We start from the raw sequence: 14167 nt of genomic DNA on the forward strand, positions 1-14167 counted from the left end.
GGAAGGTGAACCGGTTCAGGCACTGGAGATATGTTTGTAGAAGCTGTTTAGTTTGTCTCAGTAGGTGATCTGTACTTGACGGGCTCCGCCCCAGCCTCTGTTAGAAGTGTTACATCAGCAGAGGGCCCGAGGAGAGCGTTGTGGTGCTACCCTCTGTCACTATAATAAATACAGGCCCACACTCCCTTGTGTGTTCTGTCACTCTAAATACATACAGGCCCAAACTCTCTAACTATTATTATTTGTTTATTTAGCAGACGCCTTTATCCGAGGCAACTTACAGAGACTAGGGTGTGTGAACTATGCATCAGCTGCAGAGTCACTTACAACTACGTCTCAACTGAAAGACGGAGCATAAGGAGGTTGTGACTTGCTCAGGGTCACACAATGAGTTAGTGGCTATATACAAGCCTTTATTTTTTAACCACTGGACCACACAGCGTCTTATAACTATAACTTAAGAGACACAGCGCCCCCTGGCGGGCACATAAAGAACAACTTTATTTTTTAAATACATCTCAGAAAACAAGCATTTTAATTTTCCAAACACAGTCCCAAAATATTATAATTTCATTCATCATCAGCAGCTTTAGGAGACATTTTCTGAGTTTTATTTTTTGATTTCCAGCTCTTTCAGAGTGGTTGTTATTGAATTACTCCAGTACTGTGATGGTGATTTGAGTTTGAGTTTATTCAGCTATTGAATTACTCCAGTATTGTGACAGTGATTTGAGTTTGAATTTCAGCTCTTGGTCCAGTGTAAAGTATTCACCATTTTTAAATCAAATTTGACAAAAATATATTTGCAAAAAAATGCACCAGCCCTGTCTGACTGAATGCTCAGCATGACCCCAATGCATTGATATTACAGTAAAGCTGTCCATTCCAGCACTGCTTGGGACTGGAACATTGTGCCGGATTATACAGTGTGCTGGATTACAGAGGTACTGTAAAATATAATGCTGTGCCTAAATAACACAGATTTCATTTATTTAATACAGCACTCCCCTTCCAACAGATCGGACACACATCATTTCATTACCAGTAAGTCAGTCATGGTGACTGTTTGCTACCTCAGACTCCCAATACTTTGAAAGTTCAAATACATGCTGAAGGGGTTTCAGTAATAATATAAAACAACACTGGTGGAGTAAAGCACTTTATTGATTACTAGCTTATGAATAGAGACATTGTTGAGTAATGTGCTTCGCAGAGCTACACAATGCAATCCATGAAAAAAATCAAAGAATTCATTAAAAGAATCAATGAGTAATCAATTATTTGTAGGTCTATGGTACAGACTGGTCTTTATCAGGACAGTGCAATACTATTCTCATCAGACTGGTCTTTAGCAGGACAGTGCAATACTATTCCAGTCAGTCTGGTCTTTAGCAGGACAGTGCAATACTATTCCAGTCAGACTGGTCTTTAGCAGGACAGTGCAATACTATTCCAGTCAGACTGGTCTTTAGTGGGACAGTGCAATACTATTCCAGTCAGACTGGTCTTTAGCGGGACAGTGCAATACTATTCCAGTCAGTCTGGTCTTTAGCAGGACAGTGCAATACTATTCCAGTCAGTCTGGTCTTTAGCAGGACAGTGCAATACTATTCCAGTCAGACTGGTCTTTAGCAGGACAGTGCAATACTATTCCAGTCAGACTGGTCTTTAGCAGGACAGTGCAATACTATTCCAGTCAGTCTGGTCTTTAGCAGGACAGTGCAATACTATTCCAGTCAGACTGGTCTTTAGCAGGACAGTGCAATACTATTCCAGTCAGACTAGTCTTTAGCAGGACAGTGCAATACTATTCCAGTCAGACTGGTCTTTAGCAGGACAGTGCAATACTATTCCAGTCAGTCTGGTCTTTAGCAGGACAGTGCAATACTATTCCAGTCAGACTGGTCTTTAGCAGGACAGTGCAATACTATTCCAGTCAGACTAGTCTTTAGCAGGACAGTGCAATACTATTCCAGTCAGACTGGTCTTTAGCAGGACAGTGCAATACTATTCCAGTCAGTCTGGTCTTTAGCAGGACAGTGCAATACTATTCCAGTCAGACTGGTCTTTAGCAGGACAGTGCAATACTATTCCAGTCAGACTAGTCTTTAGCAGGACAGTGCAATACTATTCCAGTCAGACTGGTCTTTAGCAGGACAGTGCAATACTATTCCAGTTCAACTCCAGTCTGCTGCACGGCTGGAGAGCTCAATCCCCTCTGCTGACTGCTCCTGATGCTGATCCGAGGTTTTCCTGAGACAGATGTCAGAGACACACAAGGAGGGGTCAGAGTTTAACTGCAGCAATAACAGAAGCTTTAAAGAATGATGACACTTCCAGGCTTCAGAGTGATCAAGTCCCATTGAAATCACAGAGTGCATTCGAAGGTAAGGAGCAGCTGTGTATCAACTGTAAAGAGACTGTGAGAAATGTGCAATACCCCAGACTGAACTTGAATCAAAGAATAACGATTCTGAATCAAACGTCAAAGCCGTCAATCTTTATCATCCGGAAACCAAAAAACCACATGGACCCAGTATGTCAATAAAGTTTGGATATTTTAAATTTAAATTTGGCAGGGATGGGGTTATCCCTACAAATCCATGTGCGGAATGTGGCCCTGGCCACACGCCTCGGTTAAACTATGCACTGTTTTCATTATTCTATGTATTATAACGTCACACTACGGTATCATTCAAAGCCATGTAAGCTGCTGTTGTTTTTGTGAACAATAAAAAGCAAGATGAGTTTGCATTGTTACATGCAATACAAAAAGTATGACTGCGTGAGTCCCACTTTTGTTTTTAGCACTTACCGCACACGAACCTGCATCAAGTTCTGCCACAGCATTTCCAGGACCCAATAAGTTAGACGCTCTTCAAAACCGGGATATGATTTGATGCAAAGAATACCAGCATTGATCTTCTGAGATCTTCATAGTGTATCGCAATGTGTTGCGCTCCTAAGGAATATCCCTGCTCTTTATCAGCATCTTGCAAATCCCAAATGTGTGAAGAGCACGGCAGCTGCACAGCCGGGAGTGTGACGCAATCCTCACACGGTTGTTTATATATTGTAACACAGCAGGGAGGGGGTTAAAATCCTCCCTGCCAAACACATGTGAAAACGTGTGTTAATTAGTGTTAATGATCCCCTGCACCTGGCTGTCATTGTAAATCAGAGCCATGCGCGGCGTATTTAAAGAGAGCAGTCAGGCTGCTCAGGGCTGCTGCTGTGTGGAGATCCTGATTGATGGTGTGTTCAATCATAATGAAATGTACTGTGGAAAGCCTATTCGTTCGTCTTTAAAAACCGTGTGTTTTTTCAGCAGGTAAACAGCTTAGCTGTCCGGTTTATTAGAATAGGTTCCTGACAAATGTTTAGTTAGCGCTCCGAAGGAGACAGCAATGGTTCATGGAGGGAGTTCTGTAACACTAAGACACAGGTCAAAGTGAAAGGTACTGTTATATTGTGCAAAAGGGATTCTTAAAGAGCTCATCACAACGTTTCCGTCTCCATTTCCAGTCCTGTAAAGGATGATGACAGGTGGAGATAGAGAGCGCCCCCTGTCTGTACAATAGTACATACTGGCTAATACTGACTTACCTTGATTTAGCACCAGCGATACACGCAGAACCTATACAAAACAGATACAGATTGTTCAGTTTCTTATAATTGTATCAACAAAATTAAATACAAACTTGCAACAAGAAGCCTGAATGTGTGCACCTCCTGGGAGTCTCACCTCGGATCCTGCAGTATCGAAGGAGCAGCAGAGTGAACACAGTGAGATGAATCAGAAAGAAGCTCACTCTGTAGCCAACAGCAACAGCGCTGTGCCAGGACGCTGGGGAAGGAAGGTACAGTGTGAGTGTGTGCTAGAGACGTCCATACACCTTGACTGAGCTGATAGCTATTCAAGAACACTACCCTGTTCACACTAGCTCAGTAGTAGCAGCCTTCATCTCGCCACTCTGTCACTCTAATGTCTGCCTGCTGTAACTGTCATTCTATTTGAACCATCATTTTATAAGATACTCAGCCCGGGAAATCAATTCCTTTGATTGCATTTCAAAAAGTGGAAGAGAATGATTTGTTTAAAATGTAATCCCACCCATATATAAAGCTGAACCATTAGTGGGGAACACACACCAGTGAATTTGCAAAGTATTAAACACTGTGTCTGTACTGTGCAGTATCTGCTCCCAATCCATTGTGATGCAATTGCTGGTAATTCTGTGCTCTGTTAAGGCTCTATGTCTTCACACTGGGAATATAATGGGTTCACATTTACAAGAACACACAAGTTCAGTGATTGCATTTAAAAAGAGGATTGTAATAGTCATACAAATTCATTTTAAAAAGGAGGAAGGGTAAAAGCAAGGACATCCCACAGTGAAGGCACTAGTGCCAAACTAAATCCTACACTGTGGGAGGGATCACAACGAAAGATCTCCACTTCTCAAAGGATTACAGAGCCCTTCACATAACTAGGATAGCTGTTTAGGACGGGGTTTAGATCTTACTTTGCAGTTCAATGTGTAGCTCCTGGCTGCTCTTCTTCACTCCCTGTGACTCCACAGCACACGTGTAGCTCCCAGTGTGGCTCTTCTCAGTGCTGGCTATGCTGTACAGTGCAGAGTCAGTGCTGTTAGTCACAGGCTCCCCGTCTCTCACAATGGTGTAGTGGAGTTGAGGGCGGGGGGTTTTGTTCACTACTGCCTCACAGGTCAGGTTAAGAGCCTCTCCCTCCTTCACTGTGGCTCCTGGAGAGGCTGACAGAGTCACCCTGGAGAACAGAGCTATGAAAAGATGACATGAAGACAGGTTAGTGTTTGTGAAGCTGTCTGGCCAAGATATTCAAATCAGTCGGAAACAGCGTCTTCCAAAGTGAGATTCTCACAGAGCCCCCTATTGCTTAGAGAGATGTAGGCAGTGCTGGAGTATAGAGGCTCCTTAGAGAGACAGAGGCAGTGCTGGAGTATAGAGGCTCCTTAGAGAGTCATAGGCAGTGCTGGAGTATAGAGGCTCCTTAGAGAGACAGAGGCAGTGCTGGAGTATAGAGGCTCCTTAGAGAGTCATAGGCAGTGCTGGAGTATAGAGGCTCCTTAGAGAGACAGAGGCAGTGCTGGAGTATAGAGGCTCCTTAGAGAGACAGAGGCAGTGCTGGAGTATAGAGGCTCCTTAGAGAGACAGAGGCAGTGCTGGAGTATAGAGGCTCCTTAGAGAGACAGAGGCAGTGCTGGAGTATAGAGGCTCCTTAGAGAGACAGAGGCGGTGCTGGAGTATAGAGGCTGCTTAGAGAGACGGAGGCAGTGCTGGAGTATAGAGGCTCCTTAGAGAGACACAGACAGTGCTGGAGTATAGAGGCTCCTTAGAGAGACAGAGGTAGTGCTGGAGTATAGAGGCTCCTTAGAGAGACAGAGGCAGCGCTGGAGTATAGAGGCTCCTTAGAGAGACAGAGGCAGTGCTGGAGTATAGAGGCTCCTTAGAGAGACAGAGGCAGTGCTGGAGTATAGAGGCTACTTAGAGAGACAGAGGCAGTGCTGGAGTATAGAGGCTCCTTAGAGAGATGTAGGCGGTGCTGGAGTATAGAGGCTCCTTAGAGAGACAGAGGCAGTGCTGGAGTATAGAGACTCCTTAGAGAGACAGAGGCGGTGCTGGAGTATAGAGGCTGCTTAGAGAGACAGAGGCAGTGCTGGAGTATAGAGGCTCCTTAGAGAGACACAGACAGTGCTGGAGTATAGAGGCTCCTTAGAGAGACAGAGGTAGTGCTGGAGTATAGAGGCTCCTTAGAGAGACAGAGGCAGCGCTGGAGTATAGAGGCTCCTTAGAGAGACAGAGGCAGTGCTGGAGTATAGAGGCTCCTTAGAGAGACAGAGACAGCGCTGGAGTATAGAGGCTCCTTAGAGATACAGAGGCAGTGCTGGAGTATAGAGGCTCCTTAGAGATACAGAGTCAGTGCTGGAGTATAGAGGCTCCTTAGAGAGACAGAGGCAGTGCTGGAGTATAGAGGCTCCTTAGAGAGACAGAGGCGGTGCTGGAGTATAGAGGCTCCTTAGAGAGACAGAGGCAGTGCTGGAGTATAGAGGCTCCTTAGAGAGATGTAGGCGGTGCTGGAGTATAGAGGCTCCTTAGAGAGACAGAGGCAGTGCTGGAGTATAGAGGCTCCTTAGAGAGACAGAGGCAGCGCTGGAGTATAGAGGCTCCTTAGAGAGACAGAGGCAGTGCTGGAGTATAGAGGCTCCTTGGAGAGACAGAGACAGCGCTGGAGTATAGAGGCTCCTTAGAGATACAGAGGCAGTGCTGGAGTATAGAGGCTCCTTAGAGATACAGAGTCAGTGCTGGAGTATAGAGGCTCCTTAGAGAGACAGAGGCGGTGCTGGAGTATAGAGGCTCCTTAGAGAGACAGAGGCGGTGCTGGAGTATAGAGGCTCCTTAGAGAGACAGAGGCAGTGCTGGAGTATAGAGGCTCCTTAGAGAGACAGAGACAGTGCTGGAGTATAGAGACTCCTTAGAGAGACAGAGGCAGTGCTGGAGTATAGAGGCTCCTTAGAGAGACAGAGGCAGTGCTGGAGTATAGAGGCTCCTTAGAGAGACAGAGGCAGTGCTGGGGTATAGAGGCTCCTTAGAGAGACAGAGGCAGTGCTGGAGTATAGAGGCTCCTTAGAGAGACAGAGACAGTGCTGGAGTATAGAGGCTCCTTAGAGAGTCATAGGCAGTGCTGGAGTATAGAGGCTCCTTAAAGAGACAGAGGCAGTGCTGGAGTATAGAGGCTCCTTAGAGAGACAGAGGCAGTGCTGGAGTATAGAGACTCCTTAGAGAGACAGAGGTGGTGCTGGAGTATAGAGGCTGCTTAGAGAGACAGAGGCAGTGCTGGAGTATAGAGGCTCCTTAGAGAGACAGAGGCAGTGCTGGCGTATAGAGGCTCCTTAGAGAGACAGAGGCAGTGCTGGAGTATAGAGGCTCCTTAGAGAGTCATAGGCAGTGCTGGAGTATAGAGGCTCCTTCTTGTTTTATCTGTAAAGGTAACACCAAATGTTTCAGTCAAGACAGGAACAAGCTGAAACTATATATTCGTTTATTAACGATTAATAGATGCTGTATAAATATGAAAGAGCAAGCTATAAATATCTATAAAGCCATTTATAAATGAGGTTATTAAGGACAAATCAGCTTAGGGAGCTGAGATTATTCAAGCACATTCTAAATGTCATTATAAGGTCAACTAATAAACCCTTTATTAACTCTTATTTATAAATAGATATTTATACAGCATCTATTAATCATTAATAAACGTTTAACTAATAAAGCATTAATAATAGTGCTAGTAAGGTACTTTATAAATATTTATAACCTGTTTGTTCACAGTTTATATACGAAGTATTCTATAAAGGGTTAATAAAGTGTTTATCATTGGATCTCATTATAAAGTGCTACCGAGACGTTGTAACTCTCAGATTATAAATTCTGAGCTGTAAAAGGTCCTGGGTTAAAGGAAATGGGTTGAAATTGTAATGCTGCACCAATGATCTGTTTTAAAGTGAGTATGATTATTCTGCTTTGTACGGTGAGAGGCTTGCATGTTATCTAATGAGTAATTGTGGCAAAGTGGTAATTAGTAGCAGGTGTATATCAGGTGCAGAGAGGATGCAGTAATACCAATAACAAACAGACAACAAAGTACGGGTGAAATGAGGGTTTTAATGATTAGAAATCCAATTGTCTGATGAGCTGGCAGTACACAGCAATGTGTATTGCACAGTAATGAAAAAGGATTGCAGTTCCGCAAACAATAAACATGGTACAAAACACACACAATTAGACACACAGGATCACAGGTCCAAAGTGAGTGCTCTCAGTGCTTGTGGTGAAGTACAATATAATACGTGCTATAGTAGTGAAACAAGTGCTGTGGTGACCCGGCTTTGTGCTGGCCCCTGGCGACAGCTCCGGATTTGTGTTTAGCCGTCTAGTGCTATTTAACGAAACAAACACAGACGGTTACAAACCAGAAAATACCAACAAAACACTCACAAACTCTTTATTTTTATTTTGGGGATATCTCCCGGTCCTTCCAGTCTCCTCGTATCTCTGAAACCCAAGAGAAGGAAAAGATTTACGATATGCATGACCCCTTGCTAAACGATTTCAGCTGACTATTGCCTGCAGCTGCTACCTCGTTTACCTTCCAGGTCAATACGTTCCTGCAACGGAGTCTCGACTTTTTCCAGGCTGACTGACCTCTCGACCCAGGGAATGAACTGTCAGGACAACCTGTCCAAAGCCTTTCGCTACTTAGTGCCCTCACAGGTCGAGAGGGAGATTTACAACCAGAACTCATTATATTTCTGTCACAGTGATACACAAAACAGCAATTACACAGGGATTCTAATGCAAGGTTAACGTTTTTCTTTCCCCCTCAGGAGTGACAAGTCCCATTGAACACAGTCTTTAAGGTTTCTCTCCGCTATGAATTCGCTGGTGGTATAGAAGGTTGTGTTTAAAACGGAAACTCTTCCCACAGTCAGAGCAGCAATACGGTTTCTCTCCTGTGTGAATTCGCTGGTGTTTTTTCAGGTTTCCGGACTGACTGAAACTCTTCCCACAGTCAGAGCAGCGATATGGTTTCTCTCCTTTGTGAATTTGCTGGTGTAAAACAAGGCTGCCTGACCGACTGAAACTCTTCCCACAGTTACAGCAGAAATACGGTTTCTCTCCTCTGTGAATTCGCTGGTGTGAAGTAAGGCTGTTTGACCGATTGAAACTCTTCCCACAATCTGAGCAACGATACGGTTTCTCTCCTGTGTGAATTACCTGGTGTGCTGTCACGTTACCCGAGTGACTGAAACTCTTCCCACAGACAGAGCAGCGATACGGTTTCTCTCCTCTGTGAATTCGCTGGTGTTTTTTCAAGTTTCCGGACTGACTGAAACTTTTCCCACAGTCAGAGCAGAGATACGGTCTCTCTCCTGTGTGAGTTCGCTGGTGTGAAACAAGGCTGCCTGACAGACTGAAACTCTTCCCACAGTCAGAGCAGTGAAACGGTTTCTCACCTGTGTGAAGTTGCTGGTGTTTTTTCATGTTTCCAGAGTGATTGAAACTCTTCCCACAGTCAGAGCAGCGATACGGTTTCTCTCCTGTGTGAGTTCGCTGGTGTGTTTTAAAATGCCCTAACTGGGTGAAAGTTTTCCCACAGTCAGGATATTCTCCAGCGCCCGCCCTCGCTTTAGCTGCTGGACTGGAACCTGGAAAATATGAACAGGAAAGAAAGTAAGAGGGACTGTGTGAACAGGATGGCTGGTGGTGACATCAAGCGAGGAAATACAGGACACAGAGCGGTGAGTGAATTGTGCTTCTGCGCCAGTTTATTCGAAATAAACAGTTTCAACAAAACGAAACACTTTCACAAAACGTGCTCCCAGCACGACTAGCATTTGTTATTATTTTTACCTTCTCTCTCTACTCCTGCTCTCCACTCTGAACACCCAACCCTGAGTGAGTGATCCATGTATCTATATATACAGCTGTGCTGGGATTCAATTACTAATTAATCATTCACTTGAATCCCAGCACGTGAATCAATTTGTGCAATCCTCATTCCCACATACTAATGCACATTCTATATGCACGTGAAGTGATTGTACAATCCTGGTGCCTAAATACAAATATACATTTTAACAACACTCCTGCTACATAGCCCAGTTTATACCCAGTGAACCACTATATCCACACCAACAATAACACACCACATACAACATAAATCCGTACAGGGGCGAGGCACCCTGCCACAGACTGCTTGTAGGCTTAGGGCATGTGGCTAAGTGGTGGAGTGGATGAAAGCATGTGAACTTAAGCTGTGGGGGCTTGCACTGGGATACATCAGTTTAAAAAAGCAAAGTTAAATTTATAGCCTTTACTTTGTGTGTAAAAGCAGAGTCAGTAAAGACTGATGCTGGTGAAACCGAGCCCTGGGACCAAAATCTGCCTTCAAAGCTCTCCTGTAATGTTTCAGGTCTATTTCAATGTTTACAATTATATATTTTTCAATAGCATTACTATATTATTACTATAATAATATCTATATATTGTTACATTGAACATTTATGATGATATATACACTACTTGTTTCTCCTCCCCCCCCCCCCAGGCAATGACTACATTATATCTGTATCTGAAGTTCACCAGTAGCGAGTGCTTTCTTTAAGTGGTTGGAGTGGTACAGGAAAAACAAATAGCTAGTAATGTAACCTACATGCTCCCTCCCTCCCTCTCAACCACACTGTGGATATCATGCAATCTAGAATGACAATGTCACAGCTACTGGGAGTCACTCACCTGCTAGACTGCATTCTGAATGGGAGCGCCCGTCTTCCTTTCCACCTCCTTGCGTGCTGTTGGGAGAGCCTTCCTCTCCAGCGCCTTGCTCTCTCACGCAGATTCTCTCCAGCACCACGCTACACTCCCGTAGGCGTACAGGCTCCTGCTCAGGGATGTTTGGTTTGAAGTCCTCGGATTCTTCCTTCACTGGTTCCATGTGCTCAAACTCTACTTCAGGGGGCTCCTGTTTAATACGGTCAGTTTCCAGCACCTCTTCTTGTTTAACAGGAAGGGGTTCTTCTGTCTGGGGGATCTCCAATTCATTGTGCTCTGCTTTAATCTCAGAGACCTCTGGCTGACTGCTGTCACATTGCATCTCACAGAGCTCCTGTTTAATGGGGAGGGAAGCCAGCCCAGAGAACTCCACTCTAATGGGGACAAGTTCAAGTTCAGGGAACTCCTCTTCAATCTGGACAGATTCCATCTTCACACTGTCCATGGCAGCACGCGGGATTCTGTTTAGTAACTGCTGGTGAAAAAAAAAAAAAATTAAATAAAGTAAAGGCCATTCAAGGGGCCAACAAAATATGACCTAAATAGCAGGAGTGGCTTTAATATCGAAGGGACATAGAGTTTCTTGTAATAAGTTTGTAATACCAGAGGAATTTATCAATCTAACCTGTAGAGTCCGGTTTGAAGAGTAATGGATGAATTTTGAGGAGTTGAAAATTATTATTTATTTTAAATTACATCTGACTGGAAGAGGCTTTGAATGGACGCTGCAGCGAGCCACACTGAATCCACAGGACAAAATAAAAACAGAAAATAAAAGCAGCTACACAGGACTGTATAGCCTCAAAACTAATCAAAAACTTTCTAAAGGACTGGCAGTTGCCAATCACAAAATGTTTCTTTTTTTAAATAAATAACAAATGCCTTTGTGCGTCTCCTTCGGTCTCCCTCTCTTCTCCCCAGGAGTTATAATTGCCGGCTCGGAGACCTTGCTCGTGGTTACCTGTGGTGGCCTGTCCGCGCACAGCTTCAAAATACACTGCATCACAACTTTGCTTTTCTCAGCTCACTCCTTGTGTTGTGAAACAAAGAGGTGTAATGCTTCAAGAATTAAGTATATTTTAAAATACTATTATATGTATGGTTATACTTTACAATGTGTAAGGAAATTTGATAGTCCATATTAATATATTGTTTGTATGGTACTTTCAATGGGGAGACATTGAGCACAGAGTTTAGGTGGGGTATTTTGGAATGCAGGGATAGCAAATATGACCATTTATGGGCATTTGTGGAAAGGGTCTCTGTTCTGCTCTGCTTGATTGCATGGGGGGTGAGAGAATCTCAGAGAATCTACAGATGCAAAGGAATGTCTGTGAGGCTTGGGGACTGGCCACATACAGGTTTAGGTGGGGAGGGTCTCAAATGATGTCATTATAGGGGAGTGTTCTATGTTATTAAAAAGTGATTGCAGCCATTGTCTGTTGCACAGATTCCATCCGCTGTGACCCAGAGCATGTGTCTCTGCTTTCTTCAAATAGTTCTATTCTTGTATTGCACCAATAAACATATTTTTGACTTTCACTAATATTGTTTTTCAGTTTTCATCAATTTTTCCCTACAAATGAAACGATCACTGTCAAGGTCTTGTTTATATCTTTTACGCAACCATCCCAAACGTGCAAGCGTGGACTTTAGCCATGCCTGATGTCTGCACAGCCCCAAAGGCATGGTTTAAACACCGGAGGATGTAGCACTGAGGCACTAAGTGTGCAGACGCACCGAGGATACTGAGTGAGCCGTACGCACTGAGCACTTGTGCACCGAGGTACCTAAGTATCAAGGGCTTCGCGTGCGCCGCGGTACCAAAGCACTGGGGGGGGGGGGGGGGGGGGGGGTACCCTAACCGCGCGGTCACACACACCTGGTCAGCGCATGGCGTGTACCAGAGGGACACGAGGCCGAAGCCGCGGTGGGTGAGTTGAAGCAGGCAGCAAAAACATGGTAGAAAGAAAGGCCTGACTCACCGAGGTGGGTGGGCCTACACAGGTGGCAGTGTCTACTCGACAGCGGGGATACGGCAAGGCCTAGGCCCGTGGAGGAACTGTGTACTCTCAAGAAAGAAATAGACAACCACTCGCAGGTGACAGGCAGTCGCTCACACACGCCGGACAGATACAAACAGCGGCCTGTCATGCAAGCAAGGAGGCTGCTGAAAGACAGAAAGGCAAAAAGGCTCTGTCTTCTTCAAAGTCGTTGATTCCAGGAAAGCGGGGAGCCAGCTTTCAGCACGAATGCAAGGGAAATACAATGAACTCGATTCGACTCGAGAAGCTCTTTTCTATCAACACGCTCATCTCAACACAGAGGTCTTACTGTACCGTCTTGAGAAGGAGAAAGAGAAACGGCTTCCTTTGGATGAGTTTTATCCCCTCGGTGGGCGGGACCGAATGCATCATCCCAGGAAGGGGCCTATCAGCAGCTCTGGTATAGAGAGCTCAGCGATACCTGGGCAGGCATATCCCATACGTAACGTCATTGGCGGTCGTCTTCGAATTGAAAGGGAACTAATAGCGGGCACACACATTACATATATATATATATGCGCAACTTAAATCATGCAAACGATTATAGATATATGCTATTTGAAAGAAAAAAGTCTTACATTCGTGCACAACACGACAATGTATATAAAGTAAGTCATCCATAGTTTGTTATATTAGCACAGCACAATAGCACATTATATTTGAATGGCAAGGTTCTGGAAGCAGATCTCTCTCCGATCACAATGCCTCCAAGCCTTCCAACTCGAGTTGACGTCATATTCCTGTGACAGACGAGGACCAATCAAAACGGGAGACTGTTCCATCCCAAAAAACCGGGCCTGTGTCATACCTCAATACACGTAGTGATTTATTTGAAACGTGTAGCACACGTTTTTGACCCAGATGGCCCTCCATACACTCAGGACACAGAGAAAACACGGAACAGCTTCACAAAACAATACAACACAAAACACTCAGTACAGATCGCTACAATATATCGTTTCTCTTGCGTCTCTATGGTTGATTTATCGCATTTTATTGTCACATGCCTGTTCGAGTACAAAATCCCTATACCATGCGGAAACCCAATGAATTAGTTATATTAAATTACTTATCGTGCTGAAAAGCCTATGGTGTAACTGTAAGTACAGCTACAGCGATAGCATCACATGCCTGTGCTGGTACAGAAAGCATTGACCGAGCTGAAAACACCGCGGCTCACAGTAATACAGCAGCAGGCAGAGGCTGTTTGTCACACAGGTCTGACTTCAAAGGAAATTCAATCGGTCTTGTTGATGCCGCCATGCCGTGTTCATTTTACAAACAAACTCTGGGTCTCCCGCACCCGAGCGTCGCAAACAATTAAACTTAAATTAAAAATGCAACTTACTTTTTTATTGTCAGTTCTTTTTCAGCCGGTTCATCTGATAGTTCAAAACGGACTTCTGGCGTTTGTTGTTGATTTTGAAAGAAAGACGTCACTGAAGCCCTTCTGTCAGCTGACTCTGTCACATGACAAGGTTGCGTTCCGCAGTGAAGCAGCTGTGCGCGCATGGAATCCGTCTCCTTGCTTTACATCTCTATAGACTGGAGGGGGCGCTCTTTCTTTCTCTTTGAGGGAGGGAGCCTCTTCTTTCCTAGTGCTCTGTTAGACACCATTTGAGTTGAATGTGGAGCTCACTGTGCTTGTAAAGAACTATTTCCAGACAATTCACTGTTTGGAAACTGAAGGTTTATATATACTCTCATATTTTCTCTTATTCTCTATTATTTATTTATACCAGTACCAC

The 14167-nt window shown here is 44.5% G+C and overlaps 2 protein-coding genes across 4 annotated transcripts in view; both read right to left on the reverse strand.

Annotated features, from left to right (window-relative positions):
* Positions 1–14167, reverse strand: part of LOC131706988 (zinc finger protein 79-like) — a 168854-nt gene that overhangs the window by 123416 nt on the left and 31271 nt on the right. The gene's annotated exons all lie outside the window — the stretch shown is intronic.
* On the reverse strand, positions 1944–14076 carry LOC117434246 (zinc finger protein 501-like). Of its 2 annotated transcripts, XM_059008985.1 has the most exons (7): positions 13768–14076; positions 10339–10849; positions 9057–9248; positions 4527–4802; positions 3746–3847; positions 3607–3637; positions 1944–2253 (listed from the first exon to the last, which is right to left on the reverse strand). In XM_059008985.1, the coding sequence occupies exons 2-7, from the start codon at positions 10817–10819 to the stop codon at positions 2178–2180; spliced, it is 1158 nt and encodes a 385-aa protein (XP_058864968.1). In that variant the 5' UTR covers positions 10820–10849; positions 13768–14076; the 3' UTR covers positions 1944–2177. The 2 variants fall into 2 exon arrangements, with proteins under 2 accessions (XP_058864968.1, XP_058864967.1); XM_059008984.1 differs by lacking the exons at positions 1944–2253; positions 3607–3637; positions 3746–3847; positions 4527–4802 and having other exon boundaries at positions 7458–9248; positions 13768–14070.

Source organism: Acipenser ruthenus, chromosome 38 (assembly GCF_902713425.1).
Source record: "Acipenser ruthenus chromosome 38, fAciRut3.2 maternal haplotype, whole genome shotgun sequence".
In the NCBI taxonomy this organism is placed as follows: domain Eukaryota; kingdom Metazoa; phylum Chordata; class Actinopteri; order Acipenseriformes; family Acipenseridae; genus Acipenser; species Acipenser ruthenus.